Source organism: Nicotiana sylvestris, chromosome 12, assembly GCF_000393655.2.
Source record: "Nicotiana sylvestris chromosome 12, ASM39365v2, whole genome shotgun sequence".
Classification (NCBI taxonomy): Eukaryota; Viridiplantae; Streptophyta; class Magnoliopsida; order Solanales; family Solanaceae; genus Nicotiana; species Nicotiana sylvestris.
Window position 1 is genome coordinate 102,205,188 of NC_091068.1, and position 13,386 is coordinate 102,218,573.

The following is a 13,386-nucleotide window of genomic DNA, read 5'->3' on the forward strand; positions in this document are numbered from 1 at the left end:
AATGTTAAAAACATTTCATCCGCGAACCAAACCCATTTTTCCACCATTTTTGAGCAACCTTGAGAGCTTTTGGACGGGAATTGAAGGGGTTTTGACGGGAAGTGATTGGAGGTAAGTCCTATGAACTAAATACATGATTATATTGTGAAATCATCCTTGAAATTCATGAAAATATAGCCAAATTGTAAGAAATTAGGGCTTGAAATTGAAATTCTAAATTTGGGATTTGAGGGGCCATTTGTGGTCCGATTTGAGAGATTTTTGTATGTATAGACTCGTGGCGAGATAAGGAACCCGATGACGTAAAAAATTTTGAGTTTCGAGACATGGGCACGGGGCTCGGGTTTTGTCAAATTCGTTAATTTTGATATTTATCGAGTGTTTTCGATTAGGTATTGTATCTTTAGCATAATGCGACATATTCATTGTGATTTTGAGCAAATTCGTCGCACGAGGAGGCTAATTTGAGAGGCAAGGGCATTGCGAGCTAGACTTTGACCGTCTTGAGGTGAGTAATGGTTATAAATGATGTTCTGAAGGTTTGAAACCCCGAATTTGCACAATGAGGTACTATGTTGAGATGAGACACACACTGTTTGATGAGCGTGGGGTCTGTTACTACTGGGGATTTGGACTCGGTCCATCCCGTTTGATGACTCTACTGTACTTTTGACTGAGACTTAATTAATATCATTATATTATGGGCTAGTTGCCATGTTTGGGGACTTGTGCCGATCTGTAGAACCTTTAGGGGCATTTGTATTGGTTGACCTCACTTTTCTTGTCGAAATCATACCCTCAGTTATGTTCTTAACTGATAAACATAATATGAACCAGCTTTAGAAATTGTTGAATCCTAATGAGAGTAACGTGTGGGTTAAGAACCCCGTCTTATCTTAGTGTGCCCGAGAGGCCAAGTCTATATTGACTGAGAGGGGTCGAGAACCCCATTGTGAGGGTATTTGATATGCTATGGATCGGGCTGCACGCCGCAGCAGTATAGTATATTATATGGATCGGACTGCACGCCGCAGTAGTATATTATATGGATCGGACTGCATGCCGCAGTAGTATATTATATGGGTCGGACTGCAAGCCGTAGTAGTATATTATATTGGTCGGACTGCACGCCGTAGTAGTATAGCGTTTGGGCTGAAAGAGCCCCTCCGGAGTTTGCACACCCCCAGTGAGCGCAGTCGACTATTCTTGGATCGGGTTGCACGCCGCAGCAGTATATATATATGGATCGGGTTGCGCGCCGCAGCAGTATACTATATGGATCGGGTTGCACGCCGCAGCAGTATAAATATGAATTCGGTTATCGTGAGGAGTAAATGAAATGAATACTGGCTTAAAGGACTTTTAACTAACTTCTTCATTCAGTTGTTGTTTTTTTTATATTCTCACTGTTTTAATATAGAACCGCGTAGTGTTTTACGAGTTTTCTTTCCATCAGTCATTATTTATTGCTATTAATCACTGAGTTGGAGTACTCACTTTACTCCCTGCACCATGTGTGCAGATACAGGTATCCCGGAGGCATAGTTTGAGCTTTCAGCTGCTGTTCAACTTATCCCGAAGTCATTAAGGTAGCTGCATGGCGTTCGCAGGACCCGATTTCTCCCCTTATCCTCTTTATTTTCCGCATTCTAGACAACTTTATGTATAGGTTGCTACACAGACTTGTATTAGAGGCTCTTGGCTCGTGACACCAGATCGGTGGGATTTATATTGATATTTTATGGATTTTTCGTACTGTTTATCTATTACTACAGAGTTATAATCATGTTAATTTGGCATTAAATTCTATTAATTGGTAATGAATTCTAATAAGGGATTGTGAGTGACGAATTGGTCGGGCTTGCCTAGCATCGTGTTGGGTGCCATCACGACCGGGGATTGGGGTCGTGATAGCTTATTTCTAAAAACTTCTGCACTTAATAAGCTGAAGTTTTCTGTACAGCATTCATTAATTATGTCATACATCGTTTTCCAAAAAAGTTCAGCTCAAACAACCTAAAAATTCCTTTGTTCACTTTCCTAATACTTGCCACTAACATAAATCTGCAGGATGAGTTCGATTTGCGTTGTTATAACTTTCAATGGGAGTTGGACTCCTGATTTCAAATACTTGGATCATGATACAAAACTTATTCTACTTAATAAGCACATATCATTCAATACTTTCTTGAAGAAAATTTGTGAAGTTGCAAATATTGATTCAACCAGATATGCACTAAAAGTATGGTTTGATATCAAACTAAATACAAGAAAAGGAATGCTTGTAACTTTAGATGAAGAACTCAGTACCTGTATACATTTGCTTACAACTGATTCACCCTACAAGAATTGCCATTTCATCATCGAAAAAATACATCCTTCAGAATTTGTAGCATTCAAACAATCGCTTGCATATGAGATAGATTCAGAACCTTTTGCTGATTATCAACATAAAGTAGGACATCCAATAATGGAAGTAGACAACGAGCAACAACCTTCTAACATTACAGCTGCTTCAGAATATATAATGCTGCAACAATTACCCCTCCTCCAATAAATTCATCCCAGTTTGTCGATGACCAAGAAGAAGGACAACTAATAATGCAAATTGACAACCAACACACAATCTAACAAAGCTTTTTGTTACCTTCTGCAATGATAAGCAACAACGAAGATGAAATAAACATGGAGCTTATACTGATAACATCAGATAAAATTGAAGAAATTGCTGAAAGTTCTAGTGCTTCTCAGAAATCAAGAAAAAGAGTAAGGAGAAAGCTGAAAGAATCTCCACCATGTAAAATACTTAGGCACGATGTGTTGCCTGAGGAAGTAAGAGTTGGATCAATTTTTTAGAACAAACAAAACATGACTAAATTTTTCTGCAGCTTTGAGATAAACCAGAAAGTTGAATTCACTGTTGTTAGATCATGTTTAAAGAGATACGAGCTGAAATGCATCGTGGACAAATGTGATTGGAATGTACGTGCTACCAGAATAAAATATTCCACACTATTCAGGGTGATAAAATATCATAACATCCATGAATGCTCGGTTGATGCAAGAAAATCAGATCAGAAGCATGCTACATCAAATTTTATAAGTGAACAAATTATAGAACATGTTCGAGGCAAAAAGATAGAGGTTACACTAGCCTTTGTAGAAAATGAAATGAAAAAGAAATTTAGAATTGACATTGATTATCACAAGGCATGGTGTGCTATTCAAAAAGTTGTTGCTTGCATAAGGGGAATACCTGAAGAGAACTACCAGATTCTTCCTCCATACCTTCACATGATGGCGGGCAAAAACCCAGGAACGTACACAAGCATAAAAAGAGATGCGCAGAATAGGTAAGCAAAACAATACTAACCATCAGCCTGAAGTTTCAAATGTTCCTATTTGAAAAACTTCACATCTTATGATTTGTTTTTTTTGTGTTTCACTGTACAGATTTGCTTACATGTTCTTTGCTCATTCGGCATCAATAGTTGGTTGGTACTACTATAGACCTGTTATTGTAGTAGATGCAATGTTTTTAGACTCGTGGTGTTCTATTTGTTTTTGTATCAAAGGATGCAAACAATCAAATCTTTTCTCTATGTTTTGGTGTAGCAGATTCAGAAAACAATGAGGCATACATTTGGTTCTTTGGGGAAATGAGAAAAGCAATTCAAGTCCGTCATGAACTGCTTTTCTTGTCAGATAGAAACCAATCGATTGTAAATGGGATTAGAAAAGTTTTTCCTGAAGCTCACCATGGTATATGCCTCTATCACTTTGAAAAAAATTTAAAGCAAAGACATGCAAAAGCCACAGTAATAAATCTTTTTCAAAGTGTTGCAAGGTCATACAAACATGAAGATTTTAATCAGTTAATGTCCCAACTCAAAAGTATTGACAAGAAAACATACAATTACATAATGGAAGAGCCTCCCGAGAGATGGGCTCGATCGTGGTTCCCACAACGACGTTATTATATGCTAACAACAAACATAGTAGAATCAATGAATTCCGTTTTACTAAAAGGGAGAGAAATGCCTATTTTAAGAATGTTAGATTTCATCCAAGAAATGTTGGGAGAGTGGTTTTACAAACGGAGAAAAAAGGCAAATGAAACTTTTCACAGAGTATCAATATGGGCAGAAGAAGAGATGACTAAGAAGATGGACTTGGCTTGCAAAACATTTGTGGGTATATTTATTAACTTCAACTTTTTATATCTGTTGCAGTGATTTACTGCTTACATTTAAAAAATTTCATACTTTTTCTTTTTGAAGCAAAAATACACTAATATAGTTTGTCTTAATTTTTTATTCCTTGTTAGGTGTTCAACCTTGACTCAATGTTGTTTAGAATAAATAGTGAAGGAATCGAATTCATTGTGGACTTAAAGAAGAGAACTTGTGACTGCCTGCAATTCCAACTTGATGAATTGCCCTGTCCACATGCAATTGCTGCTATAAATTAGAGATATTTGCAGAAATCTGATTACTGCTCAAATTGGTATTCAAGGAAAACATGGTTGAAAACATATGAAGGACATGTGAATACCGTGGGAGATCAAAAATCATGGGATATACCACAAAATGTACAATTTGAGATCACAAAACCTCTCGATGTAGAGATTTTACAAGAAAGGAGACAAAAGAAGAGGCATATACCTGCGACTAAATCAGTACCATTCAAGTCTACCAAATTCAGTCGATGTAAACAAGTTGGGCATAACAGAACAACTTGTTTATCTTCTCCAGCACCTCATCCATATTCCAAGAAATACACTGAAAAATACTCTAACCTTCAATAATCCTTGGTCTGAATTTAGACTTTCTTTATTGTATGACATAATTGAAATGTGATTTTTTTATAGGAATAAAAAAAATAAGCTCTTGGACTATTTTATATACTGCTAAAGTACAAATCACTCATTTTTGTTGCGCAGGCTTACAGGTTTGGTTGCATTTTAAAAAAGTACGCAATGACTTCTGCGACAAAAAACATCAGCTTACAGTATGTGAAATACATATCCTTAAACAAACATACACACACACACACACACACACATATACACACACTCACACACACACATACACGTACAGCACACAAAAAGAAATGCATGTACAAACAAAAGCTGCAGCATCTCTAAGCTGAAGTTATAGAAAAAGAACTTAATAAAAACTAAGAACCATACTGCAACTAATAAATATAAAGCAAATACCAACAAATAACAAGGATAATGCAATAGAAATCTAATAACAAAGAGGATGACAATTACATTAATATAAAAGAGATGAGAACAACAAACAAAATACAAACAAAACTTCAGCTCTCTGGGCTGAAGTTATACAAAATGAACCTAAAAACTTCAGCTCTATGGGCTGAAGTAAACAACAAAGTATAACATTAAAACATAAAAAAAGGATTACAAACACTAACAATCATCACCATCATCATCATCATCATAGTACTCCTCAATTTCTCTAAATATCTCATCATCATCAGCATCGGAGATAACTATAGGGTAGTCGTGCAAAAGACCACTGAATCCAAGAAGATCAATCTTCAACTTGTTGAATTCATCACGCAGCTGACTTTGTTCGACGATTACTCTGTCCATAAGAGTAAGAAGAGTCTTTAGGTTGTTTTGCAGCTTGGAATAGTCATTCCAGCTGGGAAACTGAAAACTATCAAACTGTTGAACAACCTTGTCGAACGAGGTTGAATAACCTCCACAACTACGTTCCAGGTTAAGCCTGTTCTAGAATGATTCATTCGCAAAGAGCTTTGGTCTGATTCTCTCTCAATTAGCCTTTATTTGATCCCACAAAAGCATAAGATTAGCCATCGCTTTGTTATTGTACCACTCACACTTCAAACTCTCCCACTTCTACATAATTTCATCCATATTAGGCTTCCTACTTTCGCTTGCACCAGACATTTTTTCTTTAACAAAAGCTGAAAGAATAAGGATGAATATAAATTTAAAGAAATATGATGGATGTCTATGAATGACTATTAAATTTTCAAGTGAAGAGATTCTTAATATAGACAAAGAGTTCACCTAATCAATTTAATATTTATAAATGTAAAAGTAACTTTTCAGCTATTTTTAGTGCTTTACGTTCAGAGAAATTGAATGATACAAGATAAGTAGGTGGTAAAAACAAGTATGTGGTAAATGCAAAAAGAAATGTAACTTCAGCCCTAATAAAGCCCACAGTTTTTCTATAGTAAAAAAATAACTTCAGCCTGAAAAATATCTTTTTGGATCATTTACTATATAGTGAAAAAAAAGTTAAATGAAAGATGAAATAGGTGACAAAAGATAAAAAGTAGATAGTAAATGCAAAAAAGATAAGTATCAACTTAAAAAAATACCAAAACATGCCGAAGTTTTTGTCATAAGCTTTTTCAAAATCTTCAGCCCAATGTGCTGAAGTTATTTAGTTCATTTCTAAAAACTTCAGCACATCATAAGCTGAAGCTTTTCATCGTGGATTCAATAGTTTTGTCGTAAAGCTTTTTCAATAACTTCAGCCCAATGTGCTGAAGTTATTTAGTGCATTTACAAAAACTTTTGCACCTGATAAGCTGAAGTTATTGTCCTGGACTCAATAATTTTTGTCGTAAAGCTTTTTCAAATAACTTACGCAGAAACTGCTTTAGTGTATTTAGTGATGAGCTGAAGTTTTTGTCGTACATTTGACACTTTTGTTATGACTTTTAACCAAAACTTCAGCTTAAAAAGCAAAAGTTAGTTACTTCATGCTCAAGTTTAGCATGCTAAATTTCAACAAAAATATACTTGAAATTCATGGAAAAACACACAAACATATTTGAATCAATCCAAGTCACATAATTCACACAAAATAATGTATATTCACAAATCCAATTTTGTTTTCACTTACATCCTTGGAAAAAAAGAAAAAATTAGTTTTTTGTTTACAAGTTATTCTCTATTCAAAAAGTTCACAGAGTGTCTTCATATTCTCCATAGTCATATCCTAGTTGCTCTTCTTGGTTTTCTTAACCACATTTCATGAACCTTCACTATGTCTTCAACTGATTCACAAAAGTGGCAATACGAGCACCTGACACAGGTTGACGAAGTTTAGTACTATGATTTTTTTAGCAACTATCGTCTTCTTTCATAAGAAAAAAATAAGAAAATATTGGCCAAAGACATGTTTACTGGTGTGCATCTGGGAATTCGTGGGAAGCAAAGATAGTGAAAGAGAAGTCCAAAATACTTCATATGTGACGGAGAGTGGCCACATCAAATACTCGAGCCCTGGGAAATTTGCTCTTTTTCCTAAAAGTTAAATTTATCAACTAGTAAAAAGAGCAAATTGTCCTGGAGCTCGAGTATTTGATGTGGCCACTCTCCGTCACATATGAAGTATTTTGGACTTCTCCTTCACTATCTTTGCTCCCCACGAACTCCCTGCTACACCCAATAAGCATGTCTTAGCCAACATTTTCTTGTTTTTCTTTGAATACAAATTTAAAGAAATATGATGGAAGTCTATGGATGACTATGAAATTTTCAAGTGAAGAGATTGTTAATATAGCCAAAGAGTGCACCTAATCAATTTAATATCTATAAATGCTGAAGAGATTGTTAACTATTTTTTGTTCACAGAAATTGAATGTAAGTAGTTGGCAAAACAAATAAGTGCTAAATGCTAGTAGTTGGTAAATGCAATAAAAAATAGTAAAAAATAAGGCCACAAAAAGTAGGTGATATAGGTGATAAATGACAAAAAGTAGCTAGAAAATGCAAAAAAGATAAGTATCAAGTTAAAAAAAAATACCAAAACATGCTAAAGTTTTTGTCGTAAAGCTTTTTCAAAAATCTTCGCCCCAATGTGCTTAAGTGTTTAGTATATTTCTAAAAACTTCAGCACCCGATAAGCTGAAGTTTTTGTGTTGGATTCAATAGTTTTTGTCGTAAAGCTTTTTCAAAAAACATCGGCCCAATGTCCTGAAGTTTTTTAGTATATTTCTAAAGACTTCAGCACCCGATAAGCTAAAGTTTTTGTATTGGATTCAATAGTTTTTGTCGTAAATCTTTTTCAAAAAACTTCGGCTCAATGTGCTGAAGTTTTTTAGTATATTTCTAAAGACTTCAGCACGTGATAAGCTGAAGTTTTTGTGTTGGATTCAATAGTTTTTGTCGTAAAACATTTTCAAAAATCTTCGGCCCAATGTGCTAAAGTTTTTTAGTATATTTCTAAAAACTTCAGCACCCGATAAGCTGAAGTTTTTGTGTTGGATTCAATAGTTTTGTTATGACTTTTAACCAAAACTTCAGCTTAAAAAGCAGAAGTCATTTACTTCATGCTTAAGTTTTTTCAAACAAAAATGTACTTAAAATTCATGATAAAAGACACAAACATATTTGTATGACACAAAAGTGAACTAAAAAAATAATTAATGTATATTCATAAAATCCAAATTATGTTCAACCAATCCTCTAATCAAAAAATTCACAGAGAGTCTCTTCAAAATCTCCATAATCATGTCTTTCTTGTTCTTCTGGAGTTTCATAGCCGCTATCTTTTTCCACTTTCCATGAGCCCAAAGATTGGCAGCCAATTCTCTCCTGAATGTCAATGACTGACTTTGATCGAAATTGAAGACATCTTCTTTCTTCAACCGCATATCAATAAACTTAAGAGCAAATATACCACAATCAACACTACAAAAAACACATGAAAAAAGAAATTGAAGAATAGTTAACACAAGGGCAAAAAATAATAAACATAAGATGCATGGTAAAACATATGCGAAACACGTACTTGTTAGTCTTGCGGTGTCTTCATCCACATAATTTGAAATTTTTCCACAGGACTTTCCCCATAAAATTTATTGTGTGCCCCAAAATCCAAGCATTTGAGACAGTGTGGGATCAACCGGGCATAAATTCTGACATGTTCAAGCGCACGATCGTATGTTACACTGCCCATGGAATCATACACATATATAATTTTATCTTTAAAGTCCAAAATTCCAAAAAAATAGTGTGTAGATGTCTGGCCCGTCCTTGGCTTAAGTCGAAATGGAAAGAATACTTTTCTAGCAGATGCCCATGAGATACCACAGGAAAGGTCGAGGCCTTTTACGTAGTTGGCCACCTTTTCATTCGTTGATTCTTCCTCAAACCAACTAAAGTTCGTAAGTGGCTGAATATCGCTTCTTCTTCTTCTTCTTCTTCTTCAGCCTGTTGTTTGGATATCCTCTTTCTCTTTGATTTGCTCTTTTTTGATCATGCATTCTCTTTTGCTTTCTTTTGTTAATTATCTTCATCTTTTCTTCTGAAGGATGAATACCATCCAGCTTAGTCATATATTGATCGAAAAGTAAATCTGTTACGGCACATCTTGATTTTGGATAACGTGGAAGGTGATAGCAATATTTTTTGCGCAAGTAATATATGCCCACATCAATATGCTGCAAATGAACAACAACAAATGATAACATGTGAAATTACCACTATGAAGTTTAGAAAAAACTCACTACAAAACTACAAACAGCATGACAAAAACTTAAGCATATTCAGTTTGAAGTGTTAGGTTGAAGTTTTAGCAAATAAGCTAAAAAACTTCAGCACTTTACTATGAATAAAGCTGAAGTTTTCCAAATTACAGTGCAAAAACTTTACTATAAAAAATAAGCTGAAGTTTTGGGAAATACAGTTGAAAACCAATTCAAAAAACAAACTTAATAACTTACTTCATCGCAAGATCAGAGTCAGGATCCATAAGCTTGGTAAAGAATGATTTTGCAATATTAAATCCAGCTAATCTGAATCGATTGGAATCATATTCACTGGCATCCATCTCCAACCACTATGTAAATCTTTCGATCAATCCATTATCTTGATTAACATAATGGAAGGGACACCTTCTTGTATTCTTTCCTACTTTCCAATCTTGCCCCCTTTGCTTTTTTTTGATAAACTACATAAGGAGATCTCAACCAAATACTCTCCATACGAATCCTTTTTCCTTTTTTATCTGGTTTTCTTTTTGCTTGCTCTTCTTGCTGTTCCGTCACAACTAACTGCTGTTGTTCAGCAGCAGGGGGAAAACCTACAGCCATCGTGCCAGATGCTTGACCAACTCCCTACTGTTGACGACATTCTTGTGTCTCTTCACGAACAACAACAGCAGCAGAATTACCTTCTGAATCAGTCCCTTGTGTACTACCAAGTGAAAATGAACATAAATTGAAGTTGGGGATATCACTGGTGTCACACATAGGAGAACTGGAAATCTTCCTTCTCTTAGGTTTTGGAAGAAGTTCCGATGCATCAGATGAGATCTGCAAAAGCAAGGAAAATATAAACATAAATAAAACTGATAGAAAACACACATTAAGCAAAAAAATAGCTTGTAATTGAATTGCAGAAAATAACTATTTGGTCTAAGTGTTGCGACACATATGGTGTTTGCATTCCAACAGATCCTGTATCTTCATGCAAAAAATACTAAATAATACTAACTAAATTTTATAAAATAATACCAACACACTTCACACCTTTCTGTGAGGCAACATGTGTGAATATATGTATTTCTCCTTTTTCATATAGCTGCATAAGCTCACCAAATTCTTTTTGAGTTGTCTCGAGTCTTTCTGAAAAATCATTCAAAAACATAAGAAAGAAAATAAAGTATGTAAAATTTCAAACTGTAAAAAATATACTTCAATCAAATATAATAAATTCATGATCTATAGAATACCTTGACGTTTGTCTTCCGCTGTGGTTTCCCCAGGCTACATGCCTTTGTCAATGCCTTTGTCAATATCAGCATTTACAGCTTCATTCAATTGTGAACCAACGTCGAGGAGAATTGGAGTATTCTCTGGAAGGTTTTTCTCAACTATACCTTCATTCAATTCAGCATCATCAGAGAGTTTTTGAGTTGTGTCAATTGAAGCACAACTAGTTTCAACTTCCACTGCATATTCATAAAGAGGGTGAATATATCAACTAGTTTTTCTATATATATAACATAGAAAATATTTATACCTGTAGTGAAAATTTCACTGCAGGATATTATAAAAAACAGTTAAAACTTCAACTCTAAGAAGGCTGAAGTTAGATAGTCACAAACTAAAATCTCGACAGTTACAAAAAAACAAACTTCAGCTCTAGAGCTGAAGTTCGACAATTACAAAAATGAAAACTTCAGCTCTAGAGCTAAAGTTCACCAGTTACAAAACAAAACATTCAGCAAAAAAACATGCTGTAATTTTTACAAAAAACACAAACACATGAAACAAAACTTCAGCTCCAATCTAAGGTATCATTGAAATATTATAAACTTCACACTTTGTACCTGTAGTAACAATTTCCTGTGTATCACCACCTAGAAGTTCTTTGCAAATAGCTAGTAATACTGCATACTGATCGTCTTTCCCAATAGTGCTAGACACATCACTCGCTTTCAGTTCTAAAGTACAGCATGTGCTTGATCTCCATCGCCAAACAAATTGCCTTTTTCAATATCACTTACCAAAGGACAACTCGGTGCATGTTTTTCAGTGCCAACAACTTGATCATCTGATCCTTTCTCAGTTGTTAACTCTTCATCATTTCCATCTTTACTCTGTCTACAAACATTGGATTGTTCCTCTCCACCTTGTTGTTGAGCATGTTCATCGCCTTTAACAGCCGCTTTCTTATGTGTAGCATTATCATCTGCGACTTTACACAATGCATCATGAGCATTATGTTCTTCAGTCTCAACAACTTGATTATATGCACCTTGCTTGCTTCCAATATTCTCAGTTGATAACTGTGCTTCATCATTTCCATCTCTGCTTAATCTATCAGCACTGGGACGTTCCTCTTCAAATTGTTCTTGAACATGTTGATCGCCTACAAAAGTTGTTTCCTCACGTGTAGCATTTACATCTGCGACTTTATCTAATGCATCATCAACAACATTAATATCCGATGGATGTTCGTAACAGTCGTTCCCCCTATCATATTCTCGATGGTTACTCAAATCAAAATTGCCATCGTCCATTCCATTTGATTTGTTGACAATCTTAAACAACTGTTCAAACTTCTCATCGAAATATTCCTAGAGAAAAAATTACTAACAATGATTAATCTGAATAACATCAGCAGATATAAAAAGACTTCTCTATAAATTAGCTTACCTTCACTTTTACAAAAACTGCATCCACAAAAGCAGATCGCTCCTCCTTTTTAAACTTATCAAAAACTTCTTTCACGATTGTGCTTCTTTCTTTTTCTGCATGCCTTTGAACCTCCATCATTAATCTCTAGAATAGACACACAACAAAAATTCAAATATAGAACAAAACTTCAGCTCAAACATGTTGTACTTTTACAAAACACAAAACCAAAAAACTTCAGATCAAAACTTACAGAACATATTGTGTCGAGTAATTCATTGTCATCAAAGTCACTTGTAGAACGGTTAGAACGACTTTGGGTACGAGATGATTCGCCAATAAAAGGAGTTCGATTCGCTTCTTTTGATCGACTCCGACTACGTGGTGATTCACCAATAACAGGAGTTCGATTCGATTCTTTTGATCAACTCAGAGTACATGGTGATTCACCAGTTGAAGGACCCGCGTTAAGTACCTTTGAACGAATCCGGTTGCATGGTAATTGGCCAATTAAAGGCATTGAATTCAATTCCTCTTTTGTAGGAATTATATCCAATATCCTAAAGCTGCGATATTTCTGTTTAATACAAAAAAGTATATTATGAGAAGAAGAAAACTAATACGTCAACATATTAACACAAAGACAAAAAAAAAGTAACTTACTTCATGACTACTGAACATCTCAAGAAGTTCGGGAAATTTAGGGTCTTCCACACATACATAACGTAACATCCTGGGAACCTGAGGGGTATCAAGGTACTCATCCTCTCTTATATACTTCTCCCGAATATTTGGGAAGCGCTCATAGAACCAAGCACATAATTGATAAGGAAATCCACCAAGTTTATACTCAGTTGCATGGAATTTGTTCTGCTTGTCCAATGCATGTTTCAGTGAGTAAATGAGCTTCTCATAAGCCACATTACCCCAAGGATATTCAGCACAAACCTTATCATCTTCAACAATAGATGTATACTCCTCCATCACAGATGACTCGGTCTTTTTCCCAAACAAAATAAATCTACAACAAGAATTTCCATAAGTTTCACAGTATCATCATCGCTCTCGCATACGTGTATGTGATTCACAGCATTCTTTGGAATTTCATTCTGAGTCATAAAATCTCGAATATCCTTCAAAGTCACACCCTTGAACTTACCAAAATAGCGCTTCAGAATATTGCTCTCTCGATTAATTGGTTTTTCAACATTATGTGTTGTGATCCGCAAACCA

The 13,386-nt window shown here is 35.0% G+C and overlaps 2 protein-coding genes across 2 annotated transcripts; one reads left to right on the top strand and one right to left on the bottom strand.

The window, feature by feature from the left end:
* Window positions 1–2,685: 2,685 nt before the first annotated feature.
* LOC138883469 (uncharacterized) lies at window positions 2,686–4,235 on the top strand. The gene is made up of 4 exons (XM_070164158.1): window positions 2,686–2,832; window positions 2,941–3,353; window positions 3,454–3,520; window positions 3,576–4,235. The coding sequence occupies exons 1-4, from the start codon at window positions 2,686–2,688 to the stop codon at window positions 4,233–4,235; spliced, it is 1,287 nt and encodes a 428-aa protein (XP_070020259.1).
* A 5,708-nt stretch (window positions 4,236–9,943) lies between these two features.
* Window positions 9,944–11,374, bottom strand: LOC104247496 (uncharacterized). The gene is made up of 4 exons (XM_070163210.1): window positions 11,346–11,374; window positions 10,746–10,964; window positions 10,543–10,638; window positions 9,944–10,326 (listed from the first exon to the last, which is right to left on the bottom strand). Exons 2-4 carry the CDS (start codon window positions 10,815–10,817, stop codon window positions 10,129–10,131), a joined length of 366 nt encoding a protein of 121 aa, XP_070019311.1. The 5' UTR covers window positions 10,818–10,964; window positions 11,346–11,374; the 3' UTR covers window positions 9,944–10,128.
* Window positions 11,375–13,386: the final 2,012 nt, after the last annotated feature.

What these genes read in the sequence shown, in the direction of transcription:
- LOC138883469 (XM_070164158.1), top strand. Translation starts at nt 2,686, where the DNA reads ATGGAGCTTATACTGATAACATCAGATAAAATTGAAGAAATTGCTGAA. An exon ending in ACGATGTGTTGCCTGAGGAA is followed by an intron (nt 2,833 to 2,940) that starts GTAAGAGTTGGA and finishes TCATGTTTAAAG; the next exon opens with AGATACGAGCTGAAATGCAT. An exon ending in ACTACTATAGACCTGTTATT is followed by an intron (nt 3,521 to 3,575) that starts GTAGTAGATGCA and finishes TTTGTATCAAAG; the next exon opens with GATGCAAACAATCAAATCTT.
- LOC104247496 (XM_070163210.1), bottom strand. Translation starts at nt 10,817, where the DNA reads ATGCTGATATTGACAAAGGCATTGACAAAGGCATGTAGCCTGGGGAAA. An exon ending in AGCGGAAGACAAACGTCAAG is followed by an intron (nt 10,639 to 10,745) that starts GTATTCTATAGA and finishes ATGATTTTTCAG; the next exon opens with AAAGACTCGAGACAACTCAA. An exon ending in ACATGTTGCCTCACAGAAAG is followed by an intron (nt 10,327 to 10,542) that starts GTGTGAAGTGTG and finishes TTGCTTTTGCAG; the next exon opens with ATCTCATCTGATGCATCGGA.